The following is a 23,122-nucleotide window of genomic DNA, read 5'->3' on the forward strand; positions in this document are numbered from 1 at the left end:
GGACCTGCCAGCCCCACATCCAGCTCCACCCTGCAGTGCTAAGTGGGTGGAGCTGGAGCCAGAGCACTCCCACAGGAAACGTACCACTGCGTACTCCTGCCCAGGGCCTGTCTGCTCAAGACGCAGCATCCAGCCACTCTTTTTTATGGCACCACCTGTGCATGCGCTGACCAAGTCTGCTGCAGCCGACCCGCCCCTGCTGTCCACACCTACCACAGGCTCCGAGGTTCTCCCCAGACCACACCTCAGACCCTTCAGGTCGTCTCTGTGCAGCTATATCGAGTCCTCTCCCAGGGACTTGGAGATTTGGCAATTAGCCACTGCACGTAATTGTGGCACCGCCCGATGCAGCACTGACAGTGTCTGCTCAGTTTGATCCACCACCCGCATGTGTGCACTGACAGTGGTCTCTGCAGTTTGGCCCTGATCCACCTCAGGCGGCCCAGTCTGTATGCGCAACTAGATTGCACCTCTGCCCTTATCTCACACCAGGCTGAGGTGTGGAGTAAGCGGGACCCAGGCGTTCACCCCTTCGGATTGGGAAGTGTGGCAAGGCGGCACCCGCCAGTGCTGGTCTCTTTTTGCCCTGATTGTTAGCAAGCCAGCACGCACACACTCCTCACAAGCAGAGTCTAGGCTTCTCCAGCCCCTCTATCTGACTCAGCAGATTTCCCAGCAGGCAATGGGGCTCCCCGGGCCAAGCGTCTGCCTGTATGGACCGTCTCTCCTTTACAGATGGGAATGGTAAAATATTTGGTTTGAGAGCTAGATTGGGAACAGAATTAAAGAGCCTCATACACCCAAATAAGAACTATAGGCAACTAGAAGTAACAGAAGTTTTTAAGAGAAGTACCATGCTTAGAGGTCAGATGCTTTCATGCTCAGGAGTATAAGTGACGAGAGTAATTACTTTGATACTTTCTGAGACTTCAGTAGATATTGGTGGATAGAGTCATACATTTTTCTCCTCATATATGTTTTTAAATTTTAAACTAATATTCATAATTATAGCTGAAAGCAGTATCAATCATTTCTCAGAAATGCTATCTGAAAGCACTCTCATGGTATTAAGTAACGTTAAAGTTTTAGTTAAGGCAGGATCTCTGACTCAAACTAAGCTTTATCTTCAACAGATTTTTATTGGGTACCTAAAGTAGTATTGTGCCTAGCCTTCAGTAAGTTTTATATTTGAATTGGAGTACATATATATATATATATATATATATATATATATATATGTATGTATATTTGATGGTAATGAGTGGAGAGTAAGTAGGAAGCAAGACTGAATGGTAAAAATAGGGCCTAGTTATGAGGGGGCCTGAGCCAGGAAGAGGAGTTTAGATTTGACATAGAAACAATTCAGACTTTGTTTACTGAAAGATTTTGATTGAGGTGACAGTGACGAAGATGATATATGGACAGCTATACTCTGTTTATCACTATACTATGTTATTTACCCTTTTACCATAGGGTAAATTGCTAGATCTAGAAATTGGAGATAGGGTGAAAGGCACGCAGAGGGGCTATTTACCCAAAATTATGCAGATAACGTAGTAGTAAAACCAATCTAATTTTAGAGTCTGTAATCTTAAAAAAAATTAGCCAAAACCTAAATAAACTCACTTCATGTGAGAGTGATAAGCCCTGATTCTCTCCACATTCAATTCCAAGCATCAAGTAAGGATTTCAAAGACATACAGCTATTTCCCTACATGCCTTGAAATTATGAGGGACACCAGATGGTCCTTAACTTACCCTACTCTAACCTACAAAAGCACAGTTCCCGTAGTCATTATTTTACTATTTTATCATTCAGGTCTTAACTACCCTTAGGCCAAAGGAGGTTGTATTAATATATAATATTTAGTACCCAAGGTCTGAGAAAACTTACTTAGGATTTTGTTCAATTAAATTGGGTTAGACTGAAAGTGGATATTATAACTCTGCAGTATGGCAGAGAGATGATATGCCCAAACATTATTGGCAGATACCATATATATATGGTATACAAGTAACATAAATTGGTTAATTTCCTTTGCTAAGTTTGAAAAATAATCTATACCTTCATATATAAAAGTTACTTCTAAAGAGATATTATAAAAGTTTTACTATCTTTTAAGTGTATCCCTTTAACTGTCTTTTCCTTGCATTTAAAGAAGCAACAGTATCACCAAAATTTAATTTTTTCTACGCTTAGGTGACATAAGAAGTTGTACAAACAAAATTGGATCAGGAGACCTGGGTTCTAAGATTTGGCCCTGCCATTAGCTAGCTATACAACTCTGGGCAAATCTATGAGGCTCTGGGAACCTAAGTTGCCCCATTTATGAAATTAGGGAGTTAGATTCGATGATCACAAATGAAATATCCCAATACTATAATTCTCCCTGTACACTTATGCACATGTAAGATAAGATACCAGATATAACCTGGTTTAAACCACTTTGGTATTTTGGAAAGAAAAGAGTAAACTTTTAAGATTTTAAAATAGCACACTGTGTCGTAAGTGACTTTATCAAATAAAATTTCATTAAGGACTTTGACAGAGAGTGAAAGACAGCCAGAGTAATATGATTGCTCCATTCTGAGCAGTTTTTCAGGGCTGATGGATCAACCAACTAAGAATCTATTTATGTAATTACTCATTTATTAAAACATGGAAATTCACAGAGAACAAACCTAGGTCTAACTAATAATATTAAAAATTGGCTTGCAGTCTGAAAAAAAGAAAAGAAGGAGCTTCCCTGGCAGTTATGGCTAACCTGTCTTACTCCAAACCTAGACAGCGTGATGTTTTGGGGATGGTTTTTTTTTTCCCCTTATAAAACCTTCCAAGACAAATGATTTAACAGCTTTAGTTTGCAGAAATCAAACTTCCAGAGCAATCTGTATTGCAGCAATTGAAAAGGAAAGAATTGAATTGAGCTTTATTTTTAAAATAGGGCAATAGTCAAAACTATGTATACTGAATTTGCCTAAACTCCACTGTAAATGACTAAAAACTTTTATGATTCTCAGTTAATCATGATTGCATTCAGTGCCTCTCTAGTTTTGCTTATCTTAGTTTCAAAGAAATAATTGCTAGTGTTTTCTGGAATGTTTGTTAGTATTTTCCAAGGTAGTCAGGAAACAAAGGGAGACCCAAGACTTAATGACTAAACAAAAACTCCAAGAGACCTATCCACAGTGGCATTGTTTTAGCCATTCTTCATCCTGTAACATGGGCTTATAAAGATGTGAGTGGAGAGTTTTCAATCCTCCACCTCAAGTTTCCTTTGGGGGTCAGTTGCCTTTAGGGTCAATTGAAGGTCATACCCTTAAGCTGGGGGGACTTTTGAGTAATTAACCCTAGATAGGTTCCTAAATGGTTTATTTGATGTCTCTTGGAACCAACAGCCATATCTCAAGAGGATTAAAAACCCAAGTAAAGTGTAGCACCAGCTCTGCTATGGCTTCTAGCCTACTAAAAATTCATAACCAAACATTTGCTAACACTCTACCATTCTCCAGGTCACTTGTTCTTCTATTATAGTACACATTCGTGATCCTAACTGATGAGGTTTTCAGGCTAAACAAAATTATTTTAATTCCATCGTTTTGCTATTTAATAGAAATAAAATCAGATAAATAATGATAATTGCGATGACAAAATACTTCTGCAAAAATTTTCTTATTTAATAATGGTATGCGTTATTATCTCCATTTTTCAAAAAAACTTCAGAGAGGTTGCAGTAACTTTTTCAACATTACACAACTGGTAATTGGCAGAGTCAGAATTTAAGCCTAGAGAGGAATCTTTTCACTAAACTAAAGCAGATGAAAACATAAATGGAATTAAAACTTGGATTTTTTTTGAGGGAGTCAGTAGTTTTATGGCAATGCCTATCATACTTTGCATAGGATACAAAAGACTTCACTTGAATGGGGTTTGTTTTTTAGGGAGGTAGTTTTTCGCTTTTTTTAATACATAGTACAGATGCCACTGTCTATTGTTTAGGTTGACAGTTCCATTCAGTTCAGTTGCCAACGATGATACTTGAACAGTACATATTTGGCCTAAAGAAAAAAAAAAGAGCTTAGAACAAAACTGTGTGAAGAAAAATTATTATGGAGAAAAGGGACATGATTAAGTGAAGGATATAAAGAGTAATTTTAGAAGTTATGGCAGCTTCTAATAAAGTTTGTGTATGCAGTTTCTCACCAGGTGCTGAAGGTTAGTTTCCTTCCTGGCTGGAAGCTCCCCAGAAAGGATTTATGGCAGCTTTGTCCTCAGAAAGCTTTACCTTTAATCAGATAAAGGGAATCTCAGAAAAGGCTTCTTTCTGCATCTTGCTGTATCTCATATGTCTTCAGTTTAAGGTAATCTTTATACCATTCTGGTAGGTTGTGCATCCCTTCATTTGGGACTGCACATAGCTAATCAAATCTCTAGTAAGAAATGCTGTTCAGCTGCTGATGTCTCTGAACTCAGAGGGCCTGGGACCCAGCATCAGCTGGCCGGTGTCTCTGGGGAGGGGACACAATGAAGCTCATGTTGGAAATGCTAGGAAACTGCAAAGTGGATTTGGCTGTTGCTATGGGAAGGAACTGCTGCTGCCAGAATGAAGCAGCATGCCGAGGCAATACATGAACCACAAGCACATGGGAAGCCCACAGGAAGCAGACAGGAGGAGCTGCTCCCTTCTTCCTCCTCCAGCCTCGCAGTCTGTTGGTGGAGCCTAACGGAGTCAGTTGGCAAGACCAAAACTGCTTAGCAGAGTCCCAGCTCCAGCATCACTAGGCAGAGCACAGAGGCTGAATTTGAAGCTGAGGGACAATCATAGTGTCAACTTCTTAGAAACCACACATTCTCACACCCCTGCCCCACCCCCAGGCCTGATGAATCAAACTCTGGGGATGCCGCTCAACAGTTTGTGTGTTAACAAGCCCTCCAGGTGTTTTAGGTGCACGGTCAAGTTTGAGAACCTCCAAACTAGAACACTGGGCATCCAGATTCTTCATTTGCTGATTTTCAGTCTTGCCAGTGATTGGTTCTTTAAGAGTGAGAAAGTACTGCTGCTCAGAACCTAATCATGATCCCCACTGTGCTTCTAGGCAGTTGGGATTGGCAGAAGCTAGAAACAAATTCAAATTATATAAGACTTTGGTTTCTTTGTGAATTAAATAGAAGTGATACTCTTACTTAGGGTTTTGATTTAAGTTATGAACAGAGATCTATCTAACAGAGCAATAAAATATAAAAACTGAGTATTAATGTATAGCTCAATGTAATAAAAAGTATAAAGTGAGACTAAATCATATTTAATTTCTGTAATTATTTTGGTGTTAGGTGGAATTTAAGCATAAATGATAGCTATTAGCTGTAAATAACTAATTAGCGTTATTTTCAGACATCTGAGCCATTTTTTCTCCTTTCTTTGCATGAGCAAATGCACACTCAGACTCAAAGCTGAAATACTTAAAACATGTCCTTTCTCCTTTCCTACCCATATAGTCCCTTCCTTTGTCCCTGCCCCATGATTTTGAGGAACAAAAGACCTAACAGTGGCTTGACCTTGTAAACCAGGTGCTAAAGAGCTGAGTTAATGGTAGGGACCTATTCATTCATTTGCCAAACATTACTGAGTTCCTGTACATAACTATGTTGTGGGCTCTGTTTTAAGCTCTAAGTAAACATTAGTGAACAAAACAAAGTTTCTACATCTGGAGCTTATATTCAAATAGGTAAGATACAAATAATAAGTGAATGAATAAATTATAAAGTGATGGTGAATGTTATTAAGAAAAATACAGTAGTATAAGGAGAAAGAGAATGACTAGCCTTGCTATATTGTGCATTAATTTTCTGTATGGCCTAAACCTAGCACTCAGTAAATTTTTATTGAATGAATGAACAAACTTATTAAGACATCTCTGGTAGCATCTGTCGCATAACAGTGATAATATTGTAGTTAATTAGATTTATCTAAACACAGTGGCTCTGAATTCTGAAGAGTGAGAGTAGTAGCATTAAAGACCAGAACAGTGAAAAGAAAAGATAATGAGATCAGGCATCTGACCAAGTTTGAGTTAGGGAAGAATGATAAAGTCAAATAATATAAGAACCAAAAGGAAGAGGCTAGCAAGTCTGTACCCTTGTTCTAGGTTCTTGAGATTAGACAATTTCTATTTGAAAGAAATTAATAGTCTTTGGGGGGTTCTGTTTACACAAATTCCTAGTTAGGATTTCAGCAGCCACACCCAGGGAAGATCCTGAAGCGAATCATCTGCTTAGGAAAACAGAAGATGTCTGTGGGGTTGGAAAAATAGTGAGAAAAAGGATCAGAAAATGAGTCATTCCTATTTACCCATTCTAGAAACGCTAAAATAAACTTGAGTTTATCTTCAGGATAGGTTTTATAAGAAACAGTGGTATTAAACTTGAAATTGCCTTAACAGAAAATATCTTACACTCTGTTAAGTATGAAGAATGCATTAAAAAAATAATACCCTTTGTTGATATCCAAAATGCTTACTATTGGGGCTAGCAGTTCCTAACACCGAGGAAGGAAAGAGGTTCCAGTGATTGATGGGACCACTGTACATCATTTACACACTTCTGTTTTACACTCACACCTACAAACACACGTGCACGCACACACCCACACACAAACATCAGATTTATAATTGGCAAACGTATAGGAAAAATTTATCATCACATTCACCATTCTACAATATGCTGGAATTACTCTGACTATGCTTTAAAATCACACATTTTGGGGCTTCCCTGGTGGCGCAGTGGTTGAGAGTCTGCCTGCCGATGCAGGGGACACGGGTTCGTGCCCTGGTCCGGGAAGATCCCACATGCCGCGGAGTGGCTGGGCCCGTAAGCCATGGCCGCTGAGCCTGTGCGTCCGGAGCCTGTGCTCCGCAACGGGAGAGGCCACAACAGTGAGAGGCCCGCGTACCGCAAAAAAAAATCACACATTTTTATAACTTAAAAGGATAACTGCCTTTCGTAGTATGTAAAAATCAGATCAGATATGCTTCAGGAACTAGATGACCTGACTCACTCAAAGCAGGGAGGGGTCATATATGTGAATGTTGGGTAGGACCCAACAAGCAAAGAGGCAAGAGAATGTCTGAGTAGAGTATTTCTTTTAGAAGAGAGTGGAAAGTACCTTTTTTAAGATTAGGGAGAAAAGGATCTTGGAATTTTACACTTGAAGCATAGAGATGTTTTGTCTTTTATTGGAAGGGAGAACAAAGATGAAAACAGAAACTATGGGTTACTGTTCATATTCAAAACCCAACCTTACCCCTTCCTCAGTAATTTTTCCCCTATGAAACAATATACTGGAAGTGTTAGAGTAACAGTAAATTACTAGTAGAGTAATAGCAAATCACTAGTGGAGTAACAGTAAATCACTAGCAGAGTAGTAGTAAATCACTAGCAGAGTTATAAATCTCATGCCAATCAAACGATTCTTGATAGGGAACTCACAGGCGAGAGGTAGATACAAAGACGTTTGATACCAAACTAGGTTTTAGTTCAAATTCACAAACCCTGGAGGAACATAAGACTAAGATACAGATTCTGGTTGGGTTTATGTAGAATGTTCCAATGAGATCTGAAGAGCAAAAGATACATGAAAAAGCAGCAAATAGTGGTAAAGAATTAGTATGAAAATAGCAAACCAACTTTTTAAATTTCTTAAAAGATGATTAGAATCAGATTGCCTGGATTTTAACTGTGAGTTTTGCTACACACTGTGTCACTCCAGGTAAATTATTTAACCTATTTGTCCTCAGTTTCATCACTTCTAAAATGGGAACAATAAGCAGTAAGGATTCACTATATAGCACAGGGAACTGTATTCGATATCTTATAATGACCTATAATGGAGAATAATCTGAAAAACTTATATGTGTAACTGAATCACTTTGCTGTACACTTGTACACTTTGCTGTACAATTGTACACTTTGCTGTAACACAATATTGTAAATCAACTATACTTCAATAAAAAAAGAAATGGAAAAAAATAAAAATGGGAACAGTAATAGTTTCTTGTGGGGTTACTATAAAGTTTAAATGTGTATAATTATTAAAGCATTTAGCATTGTATCTGGAACATAGTGGACATTCAATATACATTACCTAGTAATATTTATTATTACTTATTATATTGCTAAACCCAGCTAGTGGGAGTATTCTTTAACGTTAAAAAAAAAAGTGAGAAGACCTACTTGTCCCTCCACTGATCTATCATATCTACAGTATTAACCAGGTTTTTCAAACTTAGGCCTCTCAACCTACCACTTAGAACTAACTGTAAGCTCAAGCTTTTGGGGAGGAGGAAGCTGTTTTAAAATAAGCTCTTTAAACCTAATTGATGCCAGAAAATATCGCAAACTAATCACCAGCATAAAAATAATCTTTCCATACCTAAGGTTTATTAAATAATCAAAATCAAATGTGTGTGAGCTGTTTTCAATCCTTACAGCTAGCATTTTCCCCTTCTAATAAGTTCATATCTCCAAATTTAATCAACAGTTTCCAATTATTTATAATCAGGTCTAGGTAAAGATTTTTAAAAGTTGATTTTGTTTTGGAGGATTTGCCCTATTATATAACATCTTTTGTTAGAAACAATTTATGGTGGTGAAGTTTAATATACTAGCAGACAAAAGACTGCATAGTTTTTGTGGAAACATTGCTTCTGGAACAATTTCAAAATGGAACCCCAAAGACAGTACATTTAATGTTGAGATATTCTTAGAGATATATTTCTACATTTAAAAAGTAAAACATAATATGCTTTATAAATTAATCTCAAGTCTGAGCCAGACACAGAAGGGTGGTAAGCCTCAATTCTGTACCCACATAATCAAGTCTGTGGAAACTCTGGGAACCATGCCACTGGGCTCCAACCTAGCATAGTTGGGAAATGACACATTCTTTAAGAAGCTCTTGCGCAGGAAATGAGTGGGTCACAAAGCACACCAGTAAAGGTCCATAAACTTGTTTTATGAATGAAGAGTATAAGGTATACTGGCTCCAAGCTGCAGTACCTTTATGAGCATGTCATAATTTCTCATTCTTCAGCTTTTATCATGGTGATGGATTGATACAACAGAATCCTAACAGGAAAAAATAATCGTGTCAGCCATAAGAATATTGTCCCATGTCACTTCAGAATTATTTAAAATAAATTTTCCACATTTATCCCCATTCCTAGTCAGATCATCCCACCTGCCCCTCCCCATCAAAAAAAGAAATGTTATACAAAAAGCCACAAACTTAAACTAATCAATTTTATTCACACTTCCCATGAAAAGCAGTTACATTTGTACATAAAATCATTAACACAGAGAATAAGAGAAATCTTAAGATGAACATATCTGATTAGACACAATACAGAAAGTAAATGTGAAAATTAAAAGTAGCATACTTTAGTGATTAAATTTATACTGTATTTTCTACTTATTTATAGCAGCATCAGTAAGATTCCTCTATTTTTTAGTAAACTAGCAGCAAAATTTTTTTAACTACACAAATCCAGTAGATGTTTCCCCCCCACTGTTTCACTCATACAGAATTTATCACATTAACCAAACAAAACCACTTCTAGTTCCTGAAGAAAAAGGTGGGAAAAGGTTTCACAAGTCACCAGTTATCCCTAAAAAGAAGGGAGGCGTGAGGAAGGAAGCTGAAAAAAATTTGCCTGTAATTAACCAAAAAATAAATTCTCAACCACCTTGACCAATTATGAGTAAATTTTGTGGCATCTGTGTGTGTTTGTGTATGTTAGTGAATAAAAGGTATGTTAACTTTATTTTCTGATTTTATACTGCAGTTGAAAAATATGTGGAAGTTTCCAGGAGGCCTGTCAGAGCCTGGAGAAGATATTGGTGTGTATATTACATATCTTTAATTGACTTGAAAATGTTGAGGAAATTCATATGTTTACTTTCTTGCTGTAGAGCTGAGAATAAGATTTTAACTTTTCTAATTGGTTTAGGCTAAGTCAGAAAATTTCAGTGAAGTTACTTCAGGGATGATATAAAATTAGCAGCAAAACTTCTAATATTACAACTTATTTCATTGTTATAAATAATACCATTAGGAGCATAACACCTGTTTTTCTGCTTAGGACTGCTTCTAGATTAATTTGCTTGAAAATGAGAAGCTTTGGATGTACATCAGTCAAGTTTAGCATTAAGGGTTATTTTGAATATAACTAAAATTGTTGGAATTAAACTATGATAAAACAAATTCTTGAGCATTCTATCACACAAAGATGAAGAGTAACTTTTAAATGAATTGTGAAATAAGAATTATTTATAAAGTCAATTATAGAACAGTGGTGACATAATTCTTCTGTTTATGAAAATTTTATCTACTGTTTATTTTGGATAGAAAGCCAAAACATAGTAAAATGTCTCATGTGAGAAAGTCTGAAATGAGAGATAACTTCCTAAAACAATTTACTGAGCTCATTATGTCAGGATTTTACAGGAAGGAAAGAATAGAAACTGAGTTTTCCTACCTACTCCTTAAACCATTGGGTCAAGTGCAGTCCCTATCATAATAAATGAACTCATTTCATATCAGTATTATTTGTCTATGACTTTTTCCTCAATATGTATGTCCCCTAGTCTCTTTAGCCATCATTTATATGAAGGCAATGTCCTAAATTATTTTTAAGTATTTTAAATATATATATATATACTTGAAACGATTTTTTTTAATGTTCCACAAATTAAAAATGCCCTATACATAGTATAGAATCAACTCCTAATATCCTATAAGTAAATTCACTACATTCAGATATATCCATAGCAAATTTTGTTTTTTTAGGAACTTACTGACCTTTTGCTTAGAGTTTGCTAGGCCTTCTGTTGAAATAAAAAGGATTTTGTAGTGGTGCAAGTGTTGAAAGAGAAGGGCATTTATTCTAGAGCTCCTGATTATCTCACACTATCCTTATGTGATATGACATCATGTGAACTAGTTAAGTTTATGTTTTACATCCTTATCCAGTTGATACCGGGCAAACAGCAGTCTACAGGAGAAGGTTTGTGTAGCTTCCTCTTCTGAGTCTTGCCTTCTCAAATGAATTGACTTTTCTCATTTGAGTTTTTATGGATAGTCTGAGTTTCAGATATATTTAAATGGAGAAACACATTTCCAAGCCAAATGTGTATAATTGTAGGTTTGAGTGTACTCCAGAACACTTCAAGTCCATATTATTAGGAATTCACTACTTTCTTTGTGTGTTTGTGGTTGTCACAACAACCCACCTATTCAGAGATCGTATATACACCTCACTATGTGGAAGTAAGAAAAAAGCAGCAATTGGCATTCACCACACTACCTAGGAGTAGTATAAATTGAAGCTTTGCCTCAGAACTGATAAAACCGTGAAAGCAGCTAGAAATGATAACTGACAGTAGAGATCTGGAAGACTATGTATAGAGAGCATTTCTATTTTGTAACAGTAAAATAATAGATTATTCTTAATGATGAAGCCAGATCATCCAGGAATTATTTAAATTATTTTCTTTAAGCTCTGTTTTTAGGAAAGTATGTAATATACTTTAGGTATACTGCCATCACAAATGTGCAAGCATTCATATTGGCTCTTAAGCAGTAAACAGTAGTTAACTGAGAAGCACATTTGTTTGGAATCATTCATTCTTTGATACTACTAGGTAAATGAAGCACTATTGTCCGTAGTGCTTTAAAAAAAAAAAAGCAAAACATTAAGGGGGCGTATACAAAATAGAATGCAATCCTTAGGTTTTCATATAATATAATACCCTAAGAGTACAATACATGTACAAGGTTAAAAATGGAGAAGCTGCCTTCCTGAAAAAAAATCTCATTACCACTGACAGGAAGAGCATCCCTGCATAGCCAAAGGTCTTTAAAGCAGGGGGGTCTGATCAGAGTTCATCAGTGTACCAGAGTCAGAGGGAAACACCAGAAAAACCCATATTCTGCACAGTTTTTCCTTTTATTTCAATCTAATCCTATTAAATATTAGAAAATAGAAATAACAAATATAAGTTCCATTTCATTATTGTCCTTTAACTAAACAAAACACTATGACGGTTTTAAACATATCTTTCAACCAGCAAAAATAAAAACAAAACCCTCTTGGTTTTTCCTATGTTCTTCAAACCTATAAAACAGTTATTTCAGTTTAGCTTACAGTACATTAAAATAATAAAGGTACACGAGAATAAAGCACTTTATCTAGATAGAAAAATCTTTAATTTCATGGTAAAATCTTTGGAGAAGAGATTTCAATCTTAAGATGGAACGGGTTCTTCTAGATACAAAAGCGCTTATTTGCCCATTCAGTTTTTAGTCTAGTCAATATCATGGATTCAAATTAAACGGATCACACTACCCAGACAGCGCCAATTTTGAATCAACTGCTGCGGTGACTGCTGAGCAGGGCAGATTTCGCTCACCAGCCCCGTCCTGTGCTTCCATAACACACCAACAGGCCAGACTCAGGAACTAAATGCCAAACTCTTGATTAGTGTTGCTAAAAGCTAAACAAGACCCCCATGGTCATCTTTCAAAGTGTTTAAAGAATAAAAATAAACATTTAAACAATTTTTAACTCAGATCAGCAAATGACATGTAAAATTTAAGACTACTGCCACAATCTTTAACAAATTTAATAACAAACATGTATACTACTAAAAATTATCTTTCTTATTAAGGCAAGTTTTCCTTTTCTTAACATATAAATTCTTCTTTTATGTTTTCAGTTTAAAAATATAATTTCTAACCATGTTTGACCTAAGGCAAATCTCAATTATAAGGGAAGTCCACATATATTCAAGTATGGCAGACAAACATCTTATATATTAAACACTTTTCCTGTGCATATTTCCAGAGCTGTTTATCAGAAAAAACATCGAGACATTTTTTTTCTTTCAACGACTTGCTCTTCCTTGCCTATTCCTCACTAGTAGGACTACTAAGAAGACAAATATAACTGACAATTTGGCAAACAAGAAAATGGAGGCATTAAAGGGTAGTTGAACAAAAATTTGTACCTGTGGCAATTGTGAAGCTTCCCAGCAAATAGGCAAGGAAGGCAGCTTTTTTAGGGGCTTCTCATAAAACACTTTGGGAGACAATGACAGAGCATCATAAAATTAGAGAAATCCCATGTAGGAGGTTCATCTGGATATTTAGAAAAAGCAGCCAAAAATAAGTTATTGGCAATAAAAATCCTGTCCCAGAAATTTGCATATTATTGAAAAATCAACCTTATAAAATGTGAAAACCCTAGCTGTATTATAAAATTCTGTAAATTGCAAGTTTTTTGAAAACTTCTGATGAAATGACTGCAGCATTTTGCTGTTGGAAGAATGAATCCAAGTTCTTTGAAATGCAGGGAACAAAGAAAATGCCAAAAAATTAACCATGGTGGGATTCCACTCACAGGATAACTACAAGAGCATAACAAAATGGTTATAAAGGAGTCTGCTCTATGATTTCAGAGGCTTGACAGTCCTAGGAGAGACCAGGGGAGAGTTGAATCATTTCATAGTTCAGTACATTCTGTAGCTGTCCAGACTTTTATAAAGAAGAGTGGATCACTTTTTCTCAATTCTGATGTTTATAAATTTAGGCAGTTTTGATGGGTAATCAGGAACAGGATAATAATGAAAAAATACGTAGGAATATTAACTGCAGCTTTGCAACCTATGCTTTCACCTCTGGGGAAATAAAGCAGGAAGAATTTTTTAAAATGTGACTTTCAAAATATATATATAAGTGGGTAAGCCTGCAAGTAGCAGCCAAAGAAATAGTCAGTATTTCAAAAGCTTCTTAGATATACATTGGTAAGAAAATACTTCGGTACTTCAGGATGTCCAGTAAGGCAAAGAGTTTACATTGAAAACTTTATTTTCTTAGGGTAAAGTTGTGCTTTTTGAGCATTTAGAAAATGCTTCTTGAAAATCTTTGATGATTAAATTCCTAAAAATGTGATCCTTACTGATTTGTACATTTTCTTCTATATAGGAGATACAGCAGTTCGAGAAGTTTTTGAAGAGACCGGTATAAAGTCAGAATTCAGGTCCCTCCTGAGTATTCGGCAACAGCACACCCATCCTGGAGCTTTTGGAAAGTCAGATATGTATATTATCTGCCGCCTAAAGCCATATTCATTCACCATAAATTTTTGCCAGCATGAATGCTTAAGGTGTGAGTGGATGGATCTCAGTGACCTAGTCAAGACTGAAAATACAACTCCGATCACCAGCAGAGTTGCTAGGCTGCTGCTGTATGGATACAGAGAAGGGTTTGACAAGATTGATCTGACCATGGAAGAACTTCCAGCAGTTTACACAGGCTTGTTCTATAAAATCTATCACAAGGAACTGCCAGACAGTTATAAAACTATGACAGGCATGGATTAAATTTATATTTACATGATTTTAAAATGTTTTAAGTAAATTGTACCTGTAGATTAATGTGTGCCGTATTATAAGAAGTAGTGGACATTTGGGTTAACTAAATATCTGACTTAAATTTTCTAATGTCTGTGATTTCCATGAAGAAAACTTGTTTGTACGTATGCACATTTTAAAAGCCTCTTTTCAAATGAAGCAAATGTATGAAAAAGATTGTAGCTGTAAGTAAGCTTCACTGGATAAAGGCAAATTCTATATAAAAAGTGGAAGTCTATGCATTTTCCAGGAATTTTTGTTGTTGTTGTTTTACTAAGGCAATGGTTAAATATTTTACTGTTAGATAAAAGGTTATCTGACCAGTTACGTAAACTGAGCAGATAGCTGTATACATTTTTCTTTTCCTTTCATCAACAAATTTCTAAAATATACCTCTTCTTTCATGAGGTATATGAAATGAGATCAGATGCTGCCATTAAGATCAGCTCTTAGCAGACATTGGAAGAAAAAGTATAGCTTTCTGCCCAGGTCCTGTTTTGGGTCCAAGTTTATACTGCCCAGTTCGCTTCAGTGCCACATACCAACTGGAGTATTTCCTTGACCGGTAAGTATTGTAGTTATTAGATTCCAATCGTTCAAAAAAGAAACACTCGTCTGTAACACATTTCTGAAAAACAAAGGAAAAATTAGTAGTTGTTGTCATACTTTTCAGGTTAAATATTTAATGAAAGTACACAGTGCTTTGGGTTCAACAGGACGATCAAACTAGTGAGACTCAACAGGCCAAAATCTGACACAATCTGAGTCTGCAGAAGGACACAGGACAGGAACACAGCGTATCAGCAGGACAGTTTCAAGCACATTTCTTCGGAGGAGCAGTCCAAGGACCATTCTCCAGCCCCACGATGGACAGGTCAGGTGCTAGGCAGCAGGAGCACACAGGTGGTGTAGGAACCACACTGGCTCAGACTTGAAACATCCCATGAACATAGATTTCAGTGGTGTCCAAAAGGGACATACATCCAGTAACAAGAAAGACCTAAAAGTGATTAATAGCTCCTGTAGTCGGCTTCTAGAGATAAGAATTTTACTGGATATTTACTTGGCTTTAATGTTTTGACTACTGTTAACTGAACTTTTAAAAACTGAAATGCAAACTTATCTAGTTTGCTCTTTTTTTTTTTTGTAACTTACTAAGAAAGTAACTTAAGTGCAAATAAATCACAGGTAGCCTTACAAAGAAGCATACATTGCACGAGGACCCAGCTATACGATACCCAGGACTGTCTCATGAGTTTCAAAGAGATTCAAATGTAATAACAGTGGCACGGATACTCTGTAGCCAATACTTGCTACCTTTGGTGAGATTATTGTGCTTCCTTTGTTAACTGAAGTTAACCTGTTTTACTTTATCTTGTCACTTTTTAGTGCCACCAATAAAAATCTTCCTCTTTCTCTATTCCAGGTTTAAGGTCAGGAGTCGAAAAGTAAAGAGTGAAAGGAAAAGGCATGTAATCATAAAGATAACATGAAAGGTCAGCACTGAGCTTCATGGGCTAATTTCCCAGAAATAGACCTAAACCACATCAGTCAGTTATCCTCAGGACGTTGATATGCTCATTTTTTGGTGTTCAGTCAGCCTACAGGGTGCCCCACCTTGCTAGTTAGCACTCCCTATAATGCTTGGCCAACTGGGATACATACCATGCCAGTAATATTTGCCTTCTCAGCCAGTTGCTAGTATTTTAGAGAAAAGAAATAGTACCAGGGATTAAGTGGATAATATTGATACATTATGGAAACCACAGTTTGTTTTTTTTTTAAAAAAACAGAGGTTACTTGTACCTTTTTACACAGAGGGGAGAGAAGGAAATTGTGCCTCTGTGCTGAACACTCAGACATGTAAGTTTACTAAACAGCTAATGTGCACTTGAAAACAAACTGCACTTTTTTAATGGGTAGTAGAGCCAAAATTCAGTCTCAATAAAAGCATGCATCTAACATCCCATTTTAAGCAATTTTCAGTTCTCTCCATCCTAAGTTTACAAATCATCTTCATTGGTTGTGATGTCAATAATCCTGTTAAAAACTGATGCAGTGTAATTTTTTTAACCTTTATAAACATATTCACAGAGCTTTTTTCCTATACTCAATGTTTAACTGCTCACCATTTCAAACTTAAGAGAAAAGGAGATCTTCAGAGGACATCACAGAGGAAGTGGGTAAGTAGCTTCTAAAGGCTTACAACAAATTGTACCTTGCCTTCAAGCCTTATTTTATATAGGCCCAGGAACTGGGAAATCCCTTAATTCATGGTTATTGACTGCTCTCGTGCATATCACTTTATTTAAATACCACAACAATCCTCTGACATAATGTATCACATATACTCATTAACAAATGAGGAATCTAAAACTCAAGGCTCATAGATCAGGAGACTAGGATTGACATATATACACTACTGTGTATAAAACAGATAACTAATGAGAACCGACTGTATAGCACAGGGAGCTCTACTCAGTGCTCTGTGGTGACCTAAATGGGAAGGAAATCCAGAAAAGAGGGGATATATGTATACGTATAGCTGATTCACTTTGCTGCACAGCAAAAACTAATGCAACATTGTAAAGCAACTATACTCCAAAAAAATAAATAGATAAATAAAATCGGGAGAATAAATAAACTCAAGGCTCTTAGTAACTTATTTCAGATTGTGGATACCCTTTGCCCATGTATCCATCTGACACCTTTTCATCAAATTACATTTTCCTTTATTTTCCTTTATTTTTTTTAATTTAAGAATAATTTTGGGATACAGAAAGCACACAGCTCAAATAATGCATTTATTCATTTAACGTAATTTTTTTCTTCTAGGCGCTGGGATACATCAGTGAACAAAACTGAACAAAGATCCCTGCCTTTGTGCTGGTCCGATTCTCACTGGGGGAGACACAAAATAAGCAGTAAGCATAACTGAATAAATTGTATGCTACAATACGATAAATCCTATGGGAAAAAGTAAAACTGAGAGGATAAGCGGGATGGGGGATGGTGTGGGTACAGATTAGGCTGCAGTATTAAATAGCACGGCCACAGTAGGCTCCACTGAGAAAGTGATATTTGAGCAAAAACCCCTGAAGGAGCTGGAGTTAACCCTCCAGATACCAGAGAACAGCATCCCAAGCAGACAGGGAAAAGCCAGTGTAAAATCCCTACAACAGGATCATGCCTGAAGTGTGTGAAGGGCAGCAAGGCCAGTGGAAATGAAGCAGAGGGTTTGAAGGGGAAAGGAAATGAAGTCAGAGAGGTAATGAGATAGGAGATTTATAGGCTATTGTAAGTATTTTGGCTTCTATCCTGAGAAACTGAAAAGCCACTGTAGACTTCTGAGCATGATCTGACATTTTTCCAGGATTACTCTGGCTGTCAAGATTACTCTGGGCCAAAGGCAGATGCAGATACAGATATTCCATTAGAGGCTTGCTCAGTAACCTAGACAGAGAGGGAGACTCAGACCACGCTGGTAGCAGCAGAGATGGTAAGAGGCTGTCTGCTTCTGGATGTATTCTGAAAGTAGAGTCAACACAGTTTCCTGACACATCAGATGTGCAGTGTAAGATATAGAGGAATCAAGGGTGGCACTAAAGTTTATGTTCTAGATGATGGACTTGCTGAGATGGGGAAAGCTGTGAGGGGGAACAGGTTTTATAGAGAAAGATTAGGAATTCAGTTTTGGACATGTTGAGTTTGAGATAAATATTAGATGTCCTAAAGGAGATAAAGAGTGTTTACTGAGCGCATACTCTGCAAGAGACAAATCACTTAACCTTCTTTCCCTCTTACTAATGCTAATAACCACAGAATTGGAACTTGAAAAGTACTAATTTATTTGGAATGCTGAGTAGTGTTTTAAGTTACAATAATTCCAATCCATATTCTCAATTCTAAAAGGTATGGAATCTAAAAAATGAATGTAGATGTACATGTATGAGAGTAATATAAATCTGTCATGCATCAGCGGTAGGCCACACCTCAAGACTTGCCTGAACATTATCCACATGAACTAGCTTAGCTTATGGTCCTATATAAGGGGCACAATAACCATTTGTTGATACTGGTAACAGTGATGCTAATGATTTTAAAGATGGTGCTGGAAATCTGACCCCTTGTAGGGGCATCTGAATAGGAAAGAATCAAACAGAGTTTGAAAAAGCATAATCAACATTTTAAATAGTTTGATTTGTATTTTGCCTATATATTTAATTTACTTTGAAATTTCAAAAAGAAAGTAAACTGATGTGAGATATTTATACATAATGAAAAACTGACCCTAGGAAATGGTAGGAACCACGTTTCTCACTATTGGAGTGGGTAGTTACAGACAAGCCAGCAGGGAACGCTAAAATGGTTCATGTGATACTGTTGGATTAGGGTTGGATAACATCAGTATGTACTCATTTTTAAATATAGAAATATTTATGGTTAAATATAGATGGTTAAATGTAGAAATATTTATAATTATGTGTATATATATATCCAGGTTGGTATATGCCTATATTCCTTGCTCGGTCAGATAAGAGGGCCTGGAAGCAGACACACCTCGGTAGCAACAAGCACGCCCAGATCTTGGTTTCTGATGCCACTTTCTAGTAGAAGGAACCAAGCCTCCTTAGAGAAATGGCTCATTCTGGGCTGGAGTAGGGAATATACAAGATGAGACTGGAGCACTCTTAGAGGACATGAAATAAGGAAGTGCTCAAAAAACCCCACATTGACTGGGGTATGTCAAAGAATACAGGAGCCAAATGAAAAAGCTCCCAAGAGCCAAAGCTGTGAACAACACAGCTGTGAACAACAAAATAATACAGTTTTGGATTATAACCCAAAGTACAAAATAAATATCCATGCATATATACTGATATACATGATTAACTAAATAAAAGAAGTTGTTTCTCATACAAAAGAATTCCAAATAATTTATGCAGATACTTCCTCCTCAAGGAGACGGAGCATAAACCTCCCCCGCCCCGACTCCCATCTCTTAAATGTAGACTGTGTATAGTGACTTTCTTCCAAATACAGTATGGAAAGGGGAAAACAGCAGTAACTTTACAGTGGAGACAAACACTAACTCAGCCAGCTGACCAAGGTTAATATTATTAGTTATAAGCATGTTCCCTGAAACGATACAATGAAAATAGTACTTTACCCCTGTGATCTACCTCCCAAACACTCATAACCCATGTCTAATCATGAGGAAAACATCAGGCAAACTCAAAGACCTTCTAACAAATACTTGACCAGTACTCCTCAAACTGTCAAAGTAATCAAAAAAAGGCAAGTCTAAGGAAATTTCATGATCTAAGGGAGACTACAGAAACATGATGACTAAATGTGGTATCCTGGAACAGAAAAAGGACCTGAGGTAAAAATTAAGGAAATATGAATAAAGTATGAACTTCAGCTAATAATGATGTATCAATATTGGTTCATTAGTCATGACAGGTGTACCATACTAATGGAGAAGCTGGGTGTGGAGTATACAGAAACTCTCTGTACTGCATCTTCACAACTTTTCTGTAAACCTATTACTATTCTAAAATCAAAATTTATTTTTAAAAAAACCTGACCTTAGGGCTACAAGTATGACCACAAAAAAAGAATCTCAAGTAACTGAATTTAGTAACTCTAGTTACACTATGAGGGGAAAAAGCATCTCATTCATTTCTGTGCTCTACAACATCCAAATACAGATCATTTATTTATATATACATATCCACTTTATTTCACCACACTATAAATGCCAGGTGGGTGGAGATTTTCTTCTGTTGTTTTTCTTCTATTCTATTGCTATATCAGTGCCTGGCACATAGTGATCAATAAATATTTACTAAATTAATGAATAAACGAAACTTTATATAGGTTACAACAAAAATACCATTCAATGGCACTGCAAAATCTAAATAAGAACAAAGGAACTAAGACCAAGGAAAATCCAGCCTAAGTACTGCAATACAGAATATAGTCTAATTTTATGGACTGATTTAGTCCCTGAGGAGACTAAGCCAGTTGGCCCATTGACTATCCTAACAACATCTGCGAGGATCTTTATGAGCCAGGAAACCTGGGTTCCAGTCTTGCCTTGATCCCTGACTATCTTGTATCTTTGAGTGAGCCACTTAACCGCTCTGAACCTTACTTTTCTCATCTGTAAAAGAAGACTGGGTTAGATGATCTTTAAGATCCCTCCCAATCTTTAACAATTTTTAAGACTTTAAAACAATCTTAAAGCCCTGGCATACTATAAGAAAAGAACTAGAGTAAATTGTCCTCCCCCTGCCGCCCCCCACCATCCCCTGTCCTTATGTATTGGCCTCAGAATTCTCATGCACTGCTAAATGTTAGATTGACCCTTATGCTCACTCCCCCATGCTCTGTTTTTTGGATTGTTTATTCTTTTACAGTACTTTGATTTTGCAGTTTTGGCTTATGAGAGAGTTTGCTCAACATGAGTCCAAGAATGCTTTTGCTTACACAGCTTCTGAGAATTAAAAACAGACATGATGTGTAAGTATCAGTGTTGAGTATTTCAGAACAAACTAAGAAAGACACAAATTGTAAAAAGTTTAAATTTAATCTTAATATTGTAATATATATGTAGCTTATGTAAAATTTTATAAGATTGGATTCTAAAAGAAGCAATAATTCTTATTAAGCAGTAACCTTTGCATTTAATCTAGTATTTTATCTCTTAAAAATGATATTCTTCTTTACTGCATTTTCTGACAAATTTAATCAGTATATATCACCATTCTGTATAAGTGAACCCTCAAAAATCTCTTTAAGTTTCATTTCCCCTCAAGTAAGAAAGTTATTCAATAAGTAAAAAAAATTTTACTTTTACAGTAATTAAATATATATTCTCAGATACGATACATAACTTTTGCATATTTGACTCTTACGGATCAACACAGATCACACACATTCTAATACTTACTGAATTATTTTGTTTAGGTTATCACAATCTGTCGCATAATATAGAAAACAATGTGCAACTTTCTAGCAGCTAAAGACCAGGCAGAGTTTTTCATACCAGTGCTAACACTGAGGTTGTTTGGTGATTTAAACTTAAGACTACAGTTAACCTCATTATATGCAATTTTTGAACATAGAAGAAATCATAGATCCTAATATTTGTCCTGGGCTTCTGTTGTTCATAGCAACAAAATTTATTTTGCTATGGAATGGAATACGGAGTCTGTTGTATATTAAAGAACGACTCAACTTCAGCCTCCAAATTTAGGCTTTGGCAGGTAAATACAGTTACTCTGAGTCTTTTTTAATACTCTCAACTGGTAGTAATCAACCTAACCTGACTCTTAGAAACCAAAATGTGTTATTATCCAGCATGCTCTTCTTTCTGAGGGGAAACTATAATGTTTTACAAATCAGTGTAGGAATCGCACACAGGATAAAATGCAGAAGAACCCAGGGATGTGCCGTAACATAGCAGTCTGAAATGGGGTGGGGCCCTGTAGAAGAAGAGTGGGAAGAATTATGCCTTTGGCAAATGCAAGTTCATAAACCCCAGTGTCTCTAGGTAATAAGGAACATCTGCATCCCCAAATGATGGCTACTGGTCACAACACTGGACTTATCCCAAAGTTGTTTTGTTTTTCTTTTTTACATGCCAGTTGTCTCTTCCCATTGTCACCTGAGTGAGGTCCCTGCTGACATCCCCAGCTACAGTGTCTTTCATCATCAGTGATTCGTCTCAACCTGTTAAACAGTGGAACAGATGCTATTAATAGCCAAGGGTCAAGACTTTTAATTTCTTGCCTGAAAGTTGCTATTGTTGACAGCTCAGTGCCTATGGATCTGACTCAGAGGAAAATATGCCACCTCCTGAATCAACACCACCTCCTTGGTTTGGGGGTAAGTGTCCCTTATTTCAGGGATACTTACTTTTTCATCTGAAAATTGACACAGCCCACCCAGACTAATCTGAAAAAGGATTGCTGCTGAAGAGGCAAAGCAGCGAGCCACACAAATTGAATGGTAAGACTAGAGATTGACTCATGACCTTGGCATGGAATAGATCCAGTGACAGGAGCTGGAACAACTGGATCTTGGCTGGTGCCTTTCCTCAAAGAAAACTGATAAATCCTGAATATTCCATTTATGTGTAACAGCTGTGGCAGTGTCCCTGCAGAGTTTGTGATAAATTTCTGAGCATTGCTAAATTAACTCTTACTTGAAGGAAATCTGTTGTATCTGGAAGAATTAACACACATCCAAGGGGACAGAAATATATTTAAGACTAAACAGAATGCTGTGACCTTAATCTTGTGAAAGGTCCTGCTTAGCTAAGGAAGAAATTAGAAAACACTTTTATTTTATTGTTTTATTTGTTTATTTTATGCTTCTGATGGTACAGAATCAACAGTTTGGGAAGCTTAATGCCTATGTGCAAAGAGAAGAGGTCAGAATTCTCTGAATTCTGACTTGTAGAGAATTCTCTAAGAATGTGAAGACAGCTCAGGTTTTAGGTCTAGTGTCTTAAACTGTCTCCTCTTTTACAGACTCCAGTAGTTTCAAAGACTCACTGTAGAGTAACTTCTCAACCTAAATGTCCATTGACATTTATTTACAAAACAGAAACAGACTTACAGACATAGAAAACAAACTTATGGT

The 23,122-nt window shown here is 36.6% G+C and overlaps 2 protein-coding genes across 14 annotated transcripts in view; one reads left to right on the plus strand and one right to left on the minus strand.

The window, feature by feature from the left end:
- NUDT6 (nudix hydrolase 6) overlaps window positions 1–23,122 on the plus strand; it is a 60,271-nt gene that overhangs the window by 28,252 nt on the left and 8,897 nt on the right. For 5 of the 12 annotated variants that reach the window (XM_019927890.3, XM_019927891.3, XM_019927889.3 and 2 more), the window contains 5 exons: window positions 9,841–9,895; window positions 14,040–15,032; window positions 15,894–16,650; window positions 17,303–17,391; window positions 22,123–22,486. In XM_019927890.3, coding sequence (XP_019783449.1) covers window positions 9,841–9,895; window positions 14,040–14,437 — 453 coding nt within the window. In that variant the 3' untranslated portion in view covers window positions 14,438–15,032; window positions 15,894–16,650; window positions 17,303–17,391; window positions 22,123–22,486. Of the gene's footprint in view, window positions 1–3,677; window positions 4,363–9,840; window positions 9,896–14,039; window positions 15,033–15,893; window positions 16,651–17,302; window positions 17,392–20,892; window positions 20,996–22,122; window positions 22,487–23,122 lie in introns of those variants that run through there. The other 7 variants (XM_073804860.1, XM_073804859.1, XM_073804862.1 and 4 more) reach the window with 7 other exon arrangements.
- Window positions 7,000–23,122, minus strand: part of FGF2 (fibroblast growth factor 2) — a 62,869-nt gene continuing 46,746 nt past the window's right edge. Inside the window, exons 3-4 of one of the 2 annotated variants that reach the window (XM_073804867.1) lie at window positions 15,010–15,095; window positions 7,000–9,124 (exon numbers count right to left, since the gene is read on the minus strand). In XM_073804867.1, coding sequence (XP_073660968.1) covers window positions 9,079–9,124; window positions 15,010–15,095 — 132 coding nt within the window. In that variant the 3' untranslated portion in view covers window positions 7,000–9,078. Of the gene's footprint in view, window positions 9,125–9,284; window positions 15,096–23,122 lie in introns of those variants that run through there. The other variant, XM_033856706.2, reaches the window with a different exon arrangement.

The sequence above is a fragment of the Tursiops truncatus genome, chromosome 5 (genome assembly GCF_011762595.2).
Source record: "Tursiops truncatus isolate mTurTru1 chromosome 5, mTurTru1.mat.Y, whole genome shotgun sequence".
NCBI lineage: Eukaryota > Metazoa > Chordata > Mammalia > Artiodactyla > Delphinidae > Tursiops > Tursiops truncatus.